The sequence below is a fragment of the Perca fluviatilis genome, chromosome 5 (assembly GCF_010015445.1).
Source record: "Perca fluviatilis chromosome 5, GENO_Pfluv_1.0, whole genome shotgun sequence".
In the NCBI taxonomy this organism is placed as follows: domain Eukaryota; kingdom Metazoa; phylum Chordata; class Actinopteri; order Perciformes; family Percidae; genus Perca; species Perca fluviatilis.
In genome coordinates, this window is record NC_053116.1 from 32,887,540 (window position 1) to 32,904,911 (window position 17,372).

Genomic DNA, 17,372 nt, shown 5'->3' on the forward strand with positions numbered 1-17,372 from the left:
ACACACACACACACAACAGAGCACACAGTACACAGCAGACACACATAGACACAGAGACAGCACACACACACAGACAACACAACAGCAGGCACACACAGAGCAGCACACAGGCACAGCAGGCAGGTAGGCACAGCAGCACAGCAGGCACACAGCAGAGGCAGGCAGCACAAGGCACACACATACACACACACACACATGGACCAAAGACACACACAAACAGGAACACAAGAGGAGGAAGTGGACATGGAGGATGGGAGCCGAGAAAAAGGACCGTGGAGTGGTGAGGAAAGAGGTGAGGAGCCAGGATCCTAAGCAGTGGAGTGACTGAGTGGATGGACGGAGCATGGACCAGGCTGAGCGGGAAGGAACCCAGGAGGAATGGAAGGGTCGACAGGAGGTAAAGAAGGATATGACGACGGATGGAGGCCCATGAGTGGACCAAAGACCCAAGTGGCCCCAGATGGAGAGACACAAGGAGTGTGGATGGAGCCGATCAGAAGGAGGCATCCAGTTTTCTGACAGAGCTGTGACACTGTGGACGAAAGAGGTAGATCGGTGTCACAGCATAGCAGTGGATAGGTAGGAGACCTGACCAGAGGGAGGATGAAGAGGGGCACGGAACACGGAGGGACTGTGGCAGGAGGTGAGGAGGAAATGGACGGAAGAAAGAGGAGAAGTGAGGCACCACGGAAACGGAGTCTGGTGAGCAGGAGGAAACATGGACACAGGCTGCACCCCAGGAGGAGTGAACGCAGCGTGAGGAGAGCGGAACCAGACTGGAGAGGTCTGGAACAGGCTATGGCAAGAAGATGATTAGGAGGCGACCAGGCGACAGAAGGAGGTAATGGGAGAGAGGAGGGATCCAGACCAGGTTTTAAGGATTGGGGTGACAGCGGCAGTTTGGAAAGCAGAGGGACAGTTCCAAGGGACAGTGAGGAGTTGAAGAGGTTAGTGAGGTAGGGGCATAGGGACCGGGAGGCAGGACTTCAGAAGTGGAGTAGGGAGGGGTCAAGGGAGCAGGTAGTGGGTTTGGAAGAGCTGATGAGTTTGGAGATTTGGAGTGAGAGGATGATAGTAACTGGGAGAGGAGGAAGTGTGGAGGAGGGGTCGGGAGGTCTGGAGGGATGGAGAGAGGAGGGTCCAAGGTAGGTGCTGGAGTAGATCCTGGAAGGTCAGATACAGGGGATAGGGATTTGTAAATGAGATTGATTTTGTCAGTGAAAAAGTGGAGGAATGAGTTGCAGAGATCCGGAGTAGAGGTAAGGAGGCTGTTGGTCCGAGGCTTGATGAGGTTGTTCAATGTGGAGAAGAGGGTTCTGGGGTTTTGGCAGGGGTCGGTGAGGATGGTGGAGAGGTAGGCAGATTTGGCAGCAATGAGGGCATCTTTGTAGGCGATGAGATGGGATTTATAGGCTTCATGATGGACTGTGAGGGATGATTTCTTTGTCAGACGTCCAGTTGGCGCCAGTTTGTTTCATTTTCGGAGTGCAGGTGTGTACCAGGGTGAAGAGGTGTTAAAAGTGACGAGTTTTGTTTTGAGGGGGGCCAGGGTGTTGAGGGAGGTAGACAAGGTGGAGTTGAGGTGGTCTGTGAGGTCATCGGGTGAGGTGAGGGTTGAGTCCAGGTGGAGAGTGGTGGAGAGCAGGTCAGAGAGATGGTGGGGATTGATAGATTTGAGGTTGCGGAAGGTGATTTCTCTGAGGAGGCGGGGCGGGGTTGGAGAAGGGATGGTGAACCGTATCAGTTTGTGATCAGAGAGGGGAAAGAGGCATGGATGGAGGTCGAGCACTGGTTGGTTGGTGGAGCAGACCAGGTCGAGGATGTGACCTTTTTCATGGGTGGGGAATGTGACATGTTGGGTGAGAGAGAAGTTATCCAGTAAAATTTTGAATTCTGATGAGAGCTTGCATGTGGGGGAGTCCATGTGGATGTTTAAGTCACCGAGTAGCAGCAGACGTGGAGAGAGAGATGAGGCTAGTGTGAGGAGTTCAGTAAAATCAGAGAGGAAGGAGGGATTTGGTTTAGGTGGCCGGTAAATGAGGATGACTGTCATGGAGGAAAGAGTTTTGAAGGCGAGATATTCAAACGATGATACTGAGGGGAGGGTGAGTTCTGTGATCCGGAAGTTCTGATTGAAAATGACGGCGAGGCCACCTCCACGGTGGGAGGGGCGGGGTTTGCAGATGTAGTTGTAGCCAGGGGGGGATGCTTGGTTGAGGGAGAAGAAGTCGTTGGGTTGTTGCCAGGTTCGTCGTGAGCAGAAGGAAGTCAAGAGTGTTGTCGAGGATTAGTTCATGGAGGACAGGGGTTTTTATTGTTGAGCCCATCGGGTGTTGAGGAGGGCAAAGTTGGCATGGTGAGAGGGTGGTGGGATGGGGGCAGGCTGGAGAGATCTGAGGTTGTCCCGGTTAGCAGTGCGTGTGGTCGTTGGGGTGTGGGGGTATTGCAGTTGAGGGGGGACAGTGAGCCGATTAGCAAATGATTGGAGAGTATGATTGAGTGTATGTGAAGTGGGGAAAGCACTGTAGTCCGGTCCGGTTTTCTGTGTAGCCTGATGATGCGTTCAGCCCTATGTGAACCAGTGGGTGAAGCATTCAGATGACGTGGGACAGGTGCAACAGAGCGGCAGGTGACCAGATGGATGGAATGGATTGTCCGTGGTGGAAGAAAACAAACTTGGCGGGCGAGCTTCTGTGGATGTAACGGCCGACGCGTAGAAGTCCGGAACTGTTTGATGACTGGGATGCAGGATGGAATGGAGTAGTTGACGAATTGGACCAGTTGCAGAGTTGAATATTTGATCATGATGCCGAGCGGAGGGACGGAGAGCCCGCGGATAGTGGTTAGCCGTGGGCTAGGAGCACAGAGGTGGAGGTGGAGATGGATGAATGAGGTGATTGCCAAAATGATCCACAGCATGACCGAAGGAGAGGAATGTCTAGTCTTGGTCGCGGCTCGCATCTGGTGGAGGTTGCCTATGAGGAGGAGGTCAGCAATCGGGTTAGCCGCCGAAGCAGCTAGGATTTGCCGCCACGCGTTTGGTGAACGGGGGCAGCTAGCTAGCGGCTAACCGACGAGGCAAGAGTCCGGTCAAGGAGCCCCAGGCGGCTTCGGGAACCAGCAGAGAGACTGTCCAGAGGTACAGAGGCTGTCCAGAGGTAGGGGGTACAGCGAACACAAACACAAGAGAATAGCAGACGAATAGCAGATGAATAGCAGACGGAGAAGCGGCGAATAACCAGCGCCAGCGTCCTCTCACGTCGGTTGGAGATGGATTTTTTTTTTTTTTCATATATATATACATATATATACATATATATACATATATATATATATACATATATATATATATATACATACATATATATATATATATATATATATATACACATACATATATACATATATATTTTTTTAACCTTTATTCATCCAGGTAAGTCGATTGAGAACAATTTCTCATTTGCAACGATGACCTGCTGTCACATCCACACAGTTCCACATTCATACCTGGAAGCTGCCCAGTACAACCAGCCTGCTCTGCTGGCCTCCAGAAGAAGCTCCACTGGAGCGGTTGGAGATTAAGGGCCCTGCTCAAGGGCACCTCAGTGGTGGTGATGAGGGAAGGAGCACTTTCACTTTTCCCCCACCCAGATTTGGTCTGGGGATTGAACCGGCGACCTCCCGGTCTTAACCTCTAGGCCACCTTATTGTATAGTCTATATAGTTGCTGATTCATTTCCAGTGGAACAATTTATTGGCCAATTATTGCAGCTCTAAATGGTCGGCAAAAACAGACAATTATCGGTTATTAGTTTTATTTATTGACATGTCCCTTTAATATCGTTTTAGCATGGCAATATACTGTAATACTTTAAAAACACTGGTAAAATGTTTCATTCACAAATGTACAAACAACTGTCCCTTTAAAAAAAAAATAAAAGTCAAATCACAATTGCTTTCGGTCATTTTGTTTCCGAGGCAGGGTTCAAAATTAGCGCCATCCGCCAAATGCTGCTAAAACATGGAAGTGGCTGGTAGATGTGCTTTACTCACCAGCCCAAAAAAACAACAACGGTAATCTATGGAGTGGCTGGTAAAAACGTCACCATTCACAGGCCATTTGGCTGGTGGACGAAGAAACTCATTTTGAACCCTGTAACCCGAGGCGACAGGCACATCTATACATAGCCGATACAGTAGCACAAGTCATTTTTTTTTTTACAATATTTTGACAGATCTGTGATGATGTACTTCCTGGTCCGAAAAGTTCCACAAAGATGAGAGAATGCTGTTGCACATCTGGATTGTTAAGGCCATGGTGGAGAGGATACTGTATACAGATGTTCAACAGCACATATATTCCTCTTTCAGTAGCTTAGCTTAATTTAGGAGTGTAAATGGTAAAGAAATGTATGATCTCACTCCACGGTACCCTAGTTAATATCTCAATATGAGGCATTAATATTTTTTTTTAGACTTGTGTAATGAAATACAAAAAATAAAAACTCATCAATTCATTTAAAAACCTCTGTGATATGTTAAATGTGTAAATGATATTTTCAACTTAATTTTAACGCAGCAAAAGCAAGAGGTTTAACAAGGTGTCCGTTTCCAGGTGCAAAAACTGAAACTCATTGAATTATCCCTTCTGTGGTCGCATTAAATCTAAAATAGAAAACAGCAGGCCAGCTCCTCCTCCACTTCCGTTTTCTTTTTTTTTTTTTTAAGAAAAACGTCAGTAGTCTTCAGTGTTACAAATCCCCAAAAAAAGGTCATTCAAGGTATGCTGAAGAATGCTCTCCTGATGTTACGACAGCAGCAGACACAGACAGAGCTCTGTTAATTAAAGCTATAGCAAAAAAACTAAAAAAAAAAAAATCACTGGCACGTCATTGTCAGCTTGGAATGCCGGCCATTCCCCTGAAAGAAAGAGAGCTTTCTCTGACATTCCGCCTGCTTCCGAAACAGGGCCACAGAGAGCTCGTTGGCAACGACTCGTTCAATTTGTCGCTCCATTTTCAACCAGCAGAGCATGTGACACAATCTGTCAGCAAGTTTGAAATAGCAGAACTGCCTTTTCCAACGTGTTTCTAGACACGATGAGTTCAGGCGATCTTTAGCCCCCACAAATGCAAATTAAAACCACAAGGAGCTGCTAGGGCAAGAGGTATCTACGCCTGACGGCAACCGCCAACAACACCTATATCTGTTGCCTCTGGGCTGTCCGATGAAAAACCCACGTTCAGTTAAAAGAAGAAAAAAAATAGCGGTTACCTTTTTACAAACACTCACTTGGCGCAGCCCTGTTTTCCAGCTTAATCATTGAATGGCAATGGAAGTTAACGGCTACTTGATGTTACCTATTCTGTGCGAGCTTAGAAGAAAGCACCGTTTGGCATTTTGCTGCTGGTGGTTATGTCTGCGAAATCCATCCTGGAGTGTGCAACCGACATCTCCGTTAAAAGGTCTCCCAACCTCCTCCAGAGAAGTGAGCCAGCCGCCTGTTCCCGGGACTGTTCCGCTCGCTCGCTCGCTCAGTCACAGCAGAGGGAGGTTGAGACGGGACGTGGCTGCCGAGTGGTGGCTGTGCCATGTGGTGTTGGAACCACAGTCTATGTAGCGATAGGCCTCCAGGCTGTTCTGGGACGTTCGCACCATGTTTGAGGTTTTCACCGCGGTTCTGAAAAAAACAAAACAAGCAAGACGATGCACAAATGAAGACCAATATCGATTTATCGATATTTATTTATCCCAAAAATTTTCTGCAGGGCCCCCTGTTGTAGATACAAATAGTTTGCATGCTTTGCTAGCAGTGCAGCAGAACCATGCATTCATGTATATTTATTTAAATTTAATTTATTTATTTATTTATTTATTTATATTTATATTTATATTTATATTTATATTTATATATATATATATATATATATATATACACACACACATACACACAGAGAAGTGACCAATGAGAAGACGAGCTTTCTGACAGCCCTCTCTGCTATTATACGCTTAAATATTTATTGACAAGTAGCAGGAAGAACTGCACCCGGGGAAAAGAAAATGTGAAATTATGATTATTTTTGTCTAAACCAGGGATCTTCAACAGGTGGTCCGCGACCCCTAGGTGGGTCCTCAGAGTCAATGCAGGGGGGGCCGCAAAATTATTGTTTGGAGTGCCCATATTATGCTCATTTCAGGTTCATAATTGTATTTTGAGGTTGTACCAGAATAGGTTTACATGGTTTAATTTTTCAGAAAACCCCATATTTTTTGTTGTACTACACGTTGCTGCAGCTCCTCTTTTCACCCTGTGTGTTGAGCTCTCTGTTTTAGCTACAGAGTGAGGCATCTCACTTCTATCCCATCTTTGTTGGGAGGCGCACATGCGCAGTAGCTAGGTAAGGATCCCATCAGCTAGCTAGCCGTTTCTCCAACTTCAGTCAGTACGAGGCAGGATTAGCCGGGAGACTCCTTCTAAACGAGGGCACACTTCCAACTTTGCGTGGAATAGCTGCAGAACAGGGACATGTAAGTAGTTCTTTTGTAGATTATGGTGAACCCGTGTGTTGTAGCAGTGTTCTGCCATTGAGAACGAGCTAGCATGCTACGGTTAGCCACCTTGTCTCTGCTACCGATGTAGAAAGCCCTGCCGATTCTGACCAGCTCACCCAGAGACTGAAGGCAGGACACATTCAGAAACCGTATCTCACCAACAGCATGGATGGTTGTTTTTTTTCCCAACTTTGTATGCGTGTAGATAATATGGGCACTTTAATCATTTTTGAAAGTTTTTTTTCCCCCCAAAATTAAAATATGAACATGAATCCAACATATTATTAGCAAAGATAAATCGGCCCATTCCTCAAAAACAATAACAAACCTCAGAAACAGGGACGATACGGTGACTGGCCTGTAAGGTAGCCATCAGGTAAGCTTATGGATTCACTGTGTGTTTGACATTAAATCATGCTGATATATGAATATGTAAATAATTGTAATAGCTTAGTATTGTAGGGCACCATAAAAGGGTATGTATATAGGCCTTAGGCCACCCTACGCGTTATTGCAGGCCCAGATTATTATGCAACTTCATTTTATTCAATACATGTAATAAGGGGGTCACTGCTCGTCTCTCTTTCAGGTTAGGGGTCCTTGGGCTAAAAAACGTTGAAGACCCCTGGTCTAAACTGAAAAGCAACAACTGTGGAGTTGGTGATGGTGCACTACAATAATACAAGCCATCATTTTAAAGAAGTGGTTTATGTTCTGTGGTAACATTGTCTCTTCGAGTTACTTAACACGACACACAGTGCCCAGCTGCCTCTTGATTGTAGGCTGATAAGCAAAGGTTATGATAGTGCAGCAGTGGAGAGTAACTAAGTACAATTACTCGAGTATTGGACATAAACACAGGTTTGATTCTATACTAATTTATACTTCTACTCTACTACATTTAAGATGGAACTATTGCTATTGGAACTATAATCCACAACATTTATTGGATAGCTATGGTTAGTTTTTGCAAAATTATTTTTTGAATACGATTTGTTATCATCAGTTTTCTAAAATGTGACGGATTCTCCCTTGTATCAAGTTATTTCCGTCTGGAATTAAGTCCTTAAAAGTTTGATTTTCTTATAAAAAGCTGACTGAAAATCAACTTGTTACAAGAATTAAATTATGGTGCTGCAACCTGCCATATCATATAACATATATCCATGTTTCAAGATGAAAAAATAATACTCCTGTCCAGAACAATTTTAAGTAACGGAATTAAATTACAAATAGGTGCACGTTTTTTTTGTTTTTTTTTACTGCACAGAGGTTTTTAGGACAGAAATGTCTTTATGATTATCAATTATGATTTTAAACATTCAATTTGGGGGCATTTAGGCCTCTATTTTTATAGGACAGACAGAGACATGAAAGAGGAGAGAGCGAGCGAGAGGGGAATGACATGTAGCAAAGGGCCGCAGGTCGGAGTCGAACCCACGGCCGCTTTGTCGAGGAGTAAACCTCTATATATGGGCGCGTGCTCTACCAGGTGAGCTACCCAGGAGCCCCAATTGCCCAAAACTTTATACAGTAGCTAACAAGTACTGTACTTTTACTTACTGCATATATACGACAATGTTGTGGACCTTAATGCTGGGCATGGTGCAGAAGGCACTGAAAGAGAAGCAAAACAGAAAAGGTTTGGGTTGTTACAATGGAATACTGATTATTGGAACATTATTATTCCACTCATTTACATGCGACTTTATTGCCAACACATAAAAACTCTTTAAAAAGGTCCAGTGTGTAACGTGTTTAGCTGTTCATTATCAAAATCTGTGTTGCCCGGTCAAAAACGTGAATGAATATTTACCTCCACCATCAATTCTAAATATTCCTTTTGGCTTGAAATTTTACATTTGCATTCGCATGAGCTGGGGTAGAGGCTCAATATTCATGCGCCATCTTGAAATACGTTAGCCTGTAAGGGACATACAGGACATACTGCTCCGCCTTTCGCGTTTTCGCTGTCACATGATAAACTCACAGCTGCTGCTAATGCTGCTAATGGCTATCGTAGCTTCCCGGGCCCCCGGCAAGTTTGAAGAAGGAAACATGGAGGACCGCACGTATTCAAAATCCAAATTTCAAGAACAGGAGTCTTCTTCTTTGCCAAGAAAAAAGAAAAAGGAGATTGAAAAGAGCAAGAGACCGGCTTATTGAAGCGTGAAGTCTACCGTAGCTGTAATACGTACTTTGAACTGCGTGGCGCGAGAGAGTCGATTGCGATATGCAATCTCAACGCTAGATGGGAGAAATTCCTACACATTGGACCTTTAATGTGTTGCTTTTAGGTTAAAAAGGGGCACTCCCCACATTTTGTGCATCAGACCTCAACTTCTGCTGCTTTAACTTCAACCATTCTATTATGAATCCTACTTTATGCAAGTCTGAATTTAAAAATCGCTGGAGTAGCCCTTTAAGCCAATGGCAAATTCTGTCCTCATTTGGAAAATGTTGCATTTCAGTTTATGGAAGTTAAGGTAGAGAAACTTACTAGACGTAGGGTGCGCTGCCACCAATCGCCACACTGACCGTGTAGTTCACCTGCGGAAGACAAAACAAAACCATTTTTGCGCATTGGGAGAGTGTGGGAGTGTCTCTCTTAAAACTTTCTGCTTCCCCAAACGGACTATGGCTCTCAGCGAAGATGGTAATCTTTAAAAAACACATCAGGTCACAAACATTTCTCTCTTTTTTTTTTCTTCTACAAAAGGCAAAATAATTCCCTAAAAACAGCTGGGTACTGCAATGTTTAGCAAATGGTACTCACACAGAAGTACAGTTAGTACATTTACATACTATTTTCAGCCACAGAACTACCAGTAAGTATTTATTGCGGGATGGTGTCTGTTGGATCGATTCAAAATAAAACTACTAGTGCCCATATTCACGGTAGTCAACAGTGTGGAGAAATGAGATATTTATCAGGGTTGGGCGACGCAGAAAACACTTCGCATCAAGTCATTGTTGGTTTTGTTGACAGTAAGAGGAAAGCAGAATAACAGTGTGTGCGCGTGTGCGTGTTTTCTTCAAGCATTTACAACCCTATCAAACAGAGACCACATCCTGTATGTAGCCGGCTCGCCTGCAGCGAGCTTTACAGTTTACAGTTTGACTGCACACTGATCTTTGGACCTGGAAGCAGTGTCCCAACCAATCAGTGATGGTTTTATTAAAGTCCATTGGGTTAATATTTACTAATATACTAAACAAATGCCTATGCAAAAACAATGTAAAACCCCCTTACATGAACGACATCAACTGAATGTCGTCTTTGTTCGATGAAAGGTCGTTTCATTCGAACGGCTCGTTTTCTACCCTACCTGTATCTGACTGAGCGGCAGGATGGTGGTGACGTTGTCGAGCTGCTGAGTTCCGATCACCGTCTTCATGTAAAGGACCTGGCAGTTCACACTCTGCACCAGCACCGAGAAGAAGTTTGGGTTGCTGAGGTTCAGAGTGCTCTGAGAAGAAGAAAGTAAATAAGTTTTTTTTTTTTTTAAAGATACACAGGGAATACAAAAAAAAAAATATATATATATATAAAAAATTAAATAATAATACACAATGACTATTCTGCACCAGGTTTTGTAACAATACATCCCCAAAAGATTTTAATTCTGGTAGTCATTGGCAATACATTTGTCTACACACAGGAAGTGACAAAAACTTGAAACATGCAACATGAAATAGCAGTTTCTAAAGTAGTGCCTCAAGTGTGCCATAACAGCAAACATGTATTGCAACGATACTGTATTGGATTACAGGTTCCAATTAGACCAGCGTACATCAAGTGAGGCTACACTCGCAAAGAACAACTTAAATGTCTTTTTTTATTTTATTTTTTTTGGCTGAGATACTTCAGGTCCAGACCTGCAGAAACATGCATTTCACAATCTCAACCATGAATTAACCTTTGTGTTGTCTTCCATTCGACCATGCACCCGCAGGTCCTCCCCGGTCAAAACTGAAAATCAACACCTTTTTGTCGCTTTCTTTCTTTTTTTTATATTATATTATATTATATATATATATATATATATATATATATATATATATATATATATATATATAGTCAATGTTCAGTGAGGATACTGTTTCGAAACATTGAATAAAACACCCAAAATTCAATGAAAGTAGAGATCCTATCTTTTGTTGTACTTGCACAGCCCGTTGTATGGAATGATCCATGTTTTTTTGGGGTAATTAAAATTAGGTAGTTAAAGAGAAACCCATATTTCTGATATAAATATTTCGAAAACGGGGCAAATTTGACCCGAAGACAACACAAGGGTTAAGAAGTAGCTCCAGCTGAAAGACTTGACTTGTACATCATCGAGACATGGCAAAGTGGTCACAGTGCACAAGTATTGTCATCATTATTATTGTCTAGATTAAAAATCGATGAATTTTCCTGTCAAAAGTTTGTGAAAATGGCAATTACAATTTGTCCACACATAAGTCCAAAACCCAAAGATATTCAGTTTACTGTCATTATGAAAAAGGGAGGAAGATATTAAGCATTGAAGCAGTTTTACTTGAAAAGTGACTGAAATCGCTTATCGACATAGTTTATCATTCCATCAATTCATCGACTAATCACATCAGCTCTAGTTTGGATGCATAAAAACAAAACAAGGTACTGTGCTCCTAGACTGGAAAGTGACCATGCAATCAAATAAGATTTACTATACCATACAGATCTAAATTCTAGTGAGTGGGAAATGTTTCAAGATATTGAGTAGCCAGTTCATTAGATACACCTAGGTCACAGGTGTTTCTAATAATATGTCCAACTCATTTATATCAATGAGTGTAGGCAAAAAAACACCCAAAGATAAAGGAGGGCTCTGCCTGCCTGATGTTAGACTGTATAGTCTGTCATTTGAAAGGGCTAAGATTGCCAACCATTGGAGAGGAACGGTGTCTGGCTTAGAGTGGGCCACTACAGAGAAGACTATTGCTACACCATTTCATCCTATAAATGTGATATCCCAACATCGGAATGACAAAGGGAAGGAGATCAATCCAATTGTTAAGCACTCGTGTGAGGTCTGGGAAAAGGTTCATAAAATGCACAAACTCTCACTTTACAAACAGCCGGAGGCCTCGCTTTGGCTCAATCCAGGGGTCCATTCTTCGTACGTTGCTTAAAACATCCGAGATCAAATGACACATCCTAGATGATATCATCGTGCTAATCATGATCTGGCTAATTAGGTTCTTCGAACACACCTGCTGTTGATGATTAGTATAGCTGGATTGAGTTAGTGAGATAATTGTGCGTTCATGCACTGTTTAAAAGGGGAGATGTGTCGATAGCAGAAACTTTGATCAGCAACGCTGCTATTGGCTGCTCACCGTGGCCAAAGAGCGCGCTCAGTTTTTCAACGCAGCGGAGCAAGAACTATTACTGGAAGGGTATGCTGAGTTTGAAACAATAATTAAAACGCCAGGGAACACCTCAAAGTCTGCAAAAGCCAGGAGAGAGGGCTGGCAAAAAGAAGCAGACAAATTAAATCCGTAAGTGTTCCATGTTATGGTTATATCACTTATTACAGTATATATTCTTGTATTTTAATTATTTCATAATTGCTTAATGTCAGAGCCAGCTCAGGACCCACTAGAACATGGGAACAAGTAAAAGTGAAGTACAAGAATATTCTTCAAACTGGTAAGATTTTCTACTTCTAATGTTTAGTCTCTTTTACCCCAAAACATTTTAAATGATGCGTTTGTCTGTTTATAACAGCAACCAAGAAAAAGGCGGAGCATAAAAAAAAAAAGGTGGTAGTCCTGCACCCCCACATTATACCCCGGCAGAAGAGCTGGCCCTTGGGCTAAATGCGAACCGACCCATTGTGGAGGGCATCCCTGGGGGCAGCTCTTCCTTAGACCTACAGCCAGGGACCAGTAACAGCAACACCTTAATTACAGGTAAATGAGTTTTAAATCATCTTGCTACAGTGCAAATAATTTGTTGCTGCATTAAATTAAGTATGTCTATAATCCAAATGGCTGGTACAGTCATTCCAACAGATAAATATTGAGTCAATTGCTTTGACTTGTGAAGGTGAAAACTGCATAACTTAATGTAGTAATGTTTTGCAATAGGTTATTGATCAAATTTTTTCCTTGTGTAGTTCATTGTAATGCCATTGTGTTCTCTTTTCCGACGAGTCAAACTTTTAACGTGTGGCTCCAACAAGTTGATAATGTAGATGAGACCCTCCCGAGAAAAACGATATCTATCAGTAGATTATCGCGCTGCGCTGAAGGATCCTGTCGATCTCGCAAAACGCGATTGCTTCGAAAAGCTCTTTGAATTATTCTGGCACCTTCAGCAACAGGTTCCTGACGTAAAAACGGACAACACATGGCTGCGACAGACTTCCCATATCACCTCCGTTTATATAGCCAGGATCTAATCCTGTTGACATGAAATAAGCCTGCTCGCGAGCAGGTTTAAGATTGCGCACCTGTTGCTATGACAGCAAGTCCAGGATGAGCGTCGAAGAACTAAACAATCCAAGATCATGCCAAATCGCCAACAATCAAATCCAGCTAAGTGAGTTAGCAAATCAGACACTGTGTGATGAAAAAGTTTCAGTCAGGTGAAGTGGGTAACCCAATTGTTGACTATCTTGACAATCCGTTTAACCATAAGGCGTCAACATTTTACAAAAACTCAATTTATTTAACTAGTAGCACATGTGAAAATTTGAGAATAATTTGGCAGAGAGACCATGATTGTGCAATTGACATGGATACATGGCTCATGTAATGGTAAATAAAACCAAGGAAGCTAGGGGGAACTTTATTCAGCATAAAATGTTGCACCGGTACTACTGGACACCAAATAGGCTTTCCAAAATAGGACTAATAAGTACCAACACATGTTTGAAATGTAAAACAGAGATGGGCACCTTTTTGCAGCATTTGTAAAAGGCAAAATAGGTGTGAAACCATTCTGAATTAAGTACTGTGGTGCTGCAGAGACGACCCAGCCTAAAAATCGCCTTCTACAGACTAAAAAAAAAGCATCTTTGCATGGTACAGATCCTTGCAGAAATCACACTGTAAATCATTTTTATTCTTCTTCATTGGGGTTAGTTATGCTATGCTGCAAGTATGAGAGAACACGTACCGTCATGTTCATTAGGACCTTCATGTTGGAGCGGTCAAAGTGCACAGTCACTGAGTGTATCCCATCATCCACCACAACCACGGAGCGAGGGAAGAGGAAGAAGGCCACGAGCGACGACGCCAGGAGGCACAACACAACTGACAGGACCACATACAGCTTCCTACAACACAAACGGAGGTTCTAGGGCTGCACGATATGAGGAAAATATGAAATATATGTAAATATGTAAAATCGCGATAACGATATTGCGATAACATATTAAAGTGTGTTAAAGCGTTCTGCTGCTTTCAATATTCTTCTAAAATACAACAAATTACTTGTTGAATTTAAAACGAGAAGGAAATAATTTACAACATTCCTTTATTGAACATGTTAGTGGATATAAAAGGCACCACTAAAAAAAAAAAGAATGACAGTTACATTTTAACGTGCAGTTTTCTATTGATATTTTCTTTCATCGTGTCTATCGCGATATGTCGCAGCCTTCAGCAATGTGCATATTGCGCCAGTAAATATTGCGATGGCGATTAAAAAAAAACAATATATTGTGCAGCCCTAGTAGGTTCTCTCTATTATAACTCGTGCACCATACACAGAGAAAAGCTTGTACACGCCTGGATCAATTTCTTTTGAATAGCCAATAAATACCATTTGACTTACAACAGAAATAAACGTACAGTGGGCAGAGAAATACAATCTGTTCAGCACTAGGAGAACCGGGTACACATTAGGAAGTTTTGGTTACTCACGTCCTTTGGGGTCGCAGCCTTTGGTCGCTGTATGGGATCAATGCAACCAGTTCATTCACTTGTTCTATCAGGCAAGAGATAACAGGTCATGCAACATTGATTAGTGTCTCCACCATAGACTGTTAAAACTGGCTTCCCTTAAACATATTTTTGTACACAAGGCAAAGCCTCTGAAATGCATGATGACAGCATTTCCTTCTTTAAATGAAATACAGCACGTGCGATGCTATGCTATTAGAAAAGTTCTTGTCGGCTAATCAAAGTGTCGGTTTCATCAGGTTGCATTGCCTGAGGCCATTCAATAGGAATGTGAATGAGCAGTAACACGGAGAGCAACATACAGACGACTATTAGGGACTAGACTATTAGACTTATTTGAAGCTAATGTACGCTCGATTCCTGCTGTTTGGAGTTTGTACCTTCATGATTGAATCCACGCTTCGGATAAAAGCTTCAGCTGATTGAAATGTAACACGGCATAGCATCGTGAATTGCACATGAGACTTTAACTTTTTGGTACTAGGAATTGCAATATATATATATATATACTGCGATATTCTGCTATATATATATATATATATATATAGCAGAATATCGCAGTTTAAAATCCCAATAATATCGTAACGTGATAATATTGGTTGGGGCCTCTGGTGATTCCCACATAGATTATAGACCTGTATGCTATTTAGCTACTGTATGAGCAGTTTGCATACGATCAAACTGACTACATAGACTCTCCAAACAAACTGCAAAATCGAAATATTTTCAACACTTCTGTGACTGACATTGTATATTTAAATGTGCTCTTACTGTGATAACGGTACATACCTTTTAGGCCTTGGTCTAAGTTTATTTACCAAACTGTTTTTACCTGCTAAAACTTAAGTGAAGTCACGTTAACGTTGAAAGTATTCCCCCGAACGTTGTTTCTACTCACCTGAGGGTATTCGTCCAGTGCCTTGGCATGTTGGACACGTTATGCTATCCTTGCCGGTGAACTCCACGTAGGGGAACTGAGCTATGTCCTCCTGTCTGACGAACCCATCCAAAGAGTCGTTATCGGAATCTCTGTCCTCTCCTCGCCGCTCGGACCTCTGCCTCTCCGGGAGGAGCGACATGCTGCTGTCGCTACGAGACCACAGTGTCCCCATGTCGGCTCAACTCGCCTGGTCAAGCCAGAGTTTCCCCCGAACCGACTACTGCCCGCCGGTCTGCAGGTGGATGAGAACGAGCCATTCAGCCCCCAAAGTAAATGGCAGCAAATCGACTCAGGAGCGACAGGTCAGCTGGGATTTAACGTTACAGAGAATGGCCCTGTGTCCGCGAGTAATAACAATCTCTATTAGCTAAATCAGCTGACAGAGTCGAAATGTAACTTTAGCGGAATTCCATGTCCATGCGCGGCGTCCCTAAGCTAGCTAACGTTTGTTTGCTAGCGGAGGTGTTCTACAAGTTAGCTAGGTAGCTAGCTGTTAACTTCCAGTGACTGTAGCCGTCTGTAACGTTAGTTATCTCAATTACACAAACTTCACTTACCTTTTACACCAAACGACTCAACGTTGCCATCCCCAAGTCAGATTTACACCAGCGGACACTCTACTTTCTGTCACACCGACCGAAGTTTACGTTCATGTTGTGTTGCCTTCAAGTGCCGTGCGTACCCATAGACATATCGCAAGCGTACCAAGGATGTGTCAAAGTGCGTACCTCTTTTTCTTCTTCGTCTTTAAGCTTTCACGGCAGTTATCATCCTTAAAGTTGCATTACTGCCACCCTCTGGATTTACTCTTCCTCAATGTCCGTCTCATAAAACCAAATTACCTTTTCTGCCCTCCTCGCTGTAGGCTAGTCCACACTCAATATGATTTTCAAACTGTAGGCCTACGCTACTCACCACTTATCTCTCTTATGTATATTTTCTTCATTTATCTAGATAATTCCAATTCTCAATCTGCTTATTTGCTCTTTCCTGTTAGTTCCCCTGCTTCCTGCGGTCCATATAACGTTATTATTCAGTTGGTTTTGTAACTGTGTTTAATGTTCAGCAGTTCCAGGTCTACACACGTAGGCCTATGCAGTGGGGGTTCTACATTGAATTAGCCTAGGCCTACACCCTGGGCGAGACCCCCTTCAATTATTGTCATGTAGTATGTAGGCCTACAGTATGGCCTGTGTACTACTAGCTAATCACTTCCTAACAACATGCTGCTCATTGATGTGTTTTTAACAAGATGTTGCTCATTGATGTGTTTTTGGAGGAAGAAGAGTTATCAGGCTAGGGTTTGGGTCTTTAATGGGATTTATATTGATACAAAAATACAGACTATCACCAGCCTTAACCTTTTAAACGATTAGTAGTTTTTTAAAAGACAGAAAATACAGATTACTTTGTTGCTGCATTATCACAATCACTATATTTGACTGCAATATCCCTAAAAGCATGTTTTGGTTGGATTTATATCAATATGGGGATAATACTCAGGTGTCCACTTGTATATTATGTGAAAATGTACCCCAGCACGTACAGTAATGCTATGCGACGTCCCAAACTGGACACATCTGAGAGTAACTTTTTTTCATGTAAAATGTGTGAATATTTCAATGGATATTCCAAATATATTTAAGACTTAGCCTGTAATGAACTATGCGTGGAGTTAATTCTCTGCTTTGGTAGGACAGGCGCTCACACGGACAGACACACACACACACACACACACACACACACACACACACACACACACACACACACACATTTTGTATGAAATGAGCAGATTGGTGAGAGAATTCCAGTCTTTTGAACTGATCTGGTTTGTTAAAGGTCCCATGGCATGAAAATTTCACTTTATGAGTTTTTTTTTTACATTAATATGCGTTCCCCCAGCATGCCTATGGTCCCCCAGTGGCTAGAAATGGCGATA

At 42.7% G+C, this 17,372-nt stretch overlaps 1 protein-coding gene across 1 annotated transcript; it reads right to left on the reverse strand.

Moving 5' to 3' along the window:
- Positions 1-4,725: 4,725 nt before the first annotated feature.
- tmem106c (transmembrane protein 106C) lies at positions 4,726-16,174 on the reverse strand. The gene is made up of 8 exons (XM_039801894.1): positions 15,991-16,174; positions 15,392-15,665; positions 14,455-14,518; positions 13,706-13,865; positions 9,882-10,022; positions 9,053-9,102; positions 8,116-8,169; positions 4,726-5,680 (listed from the first exon to the last, which is right to left on the reverse strand). Exons 2-8 carry the CDS (start codon positions 15,603-15,605, stop codon positions 5,539-5,541), a joined length of 825 nt encoding a protein of 274 aa, XP_039657828.1. The 5' UTR covers positions 15,606-15,665; positions 15,991-16,174; the 3' UTR covers positions 4,726-5,538.
- Between the last annotated feature and the right edge of the window lie 1,198 nt (positions 16,175-17,372).

Bases quoted from the DNA above. Each gene is read 5' to 3' on its own strand.
- tmem106c (XM_039801894.1), bottom strand. From the start codon at position 15,605: ATGGGGACACTGTGGTCTCGTAGCGACAGCAGCATGTCGCTCCTCCCG. The intron at 9,103-9,881 runs GTAGGGTAGAAA...TGTCTTCCGCAG, and splicing joins TGCCGCTCAGTCAGATACAG to GTGAACTACACGGTCAGTGT. The intron at 5,681-8,115 runs GTAAGTAAAAGT...TGTTTTTTTCAG, and splicing joins AACATTGTCGTATATATGCA to AACCGCGGTGAAAACCTCAA.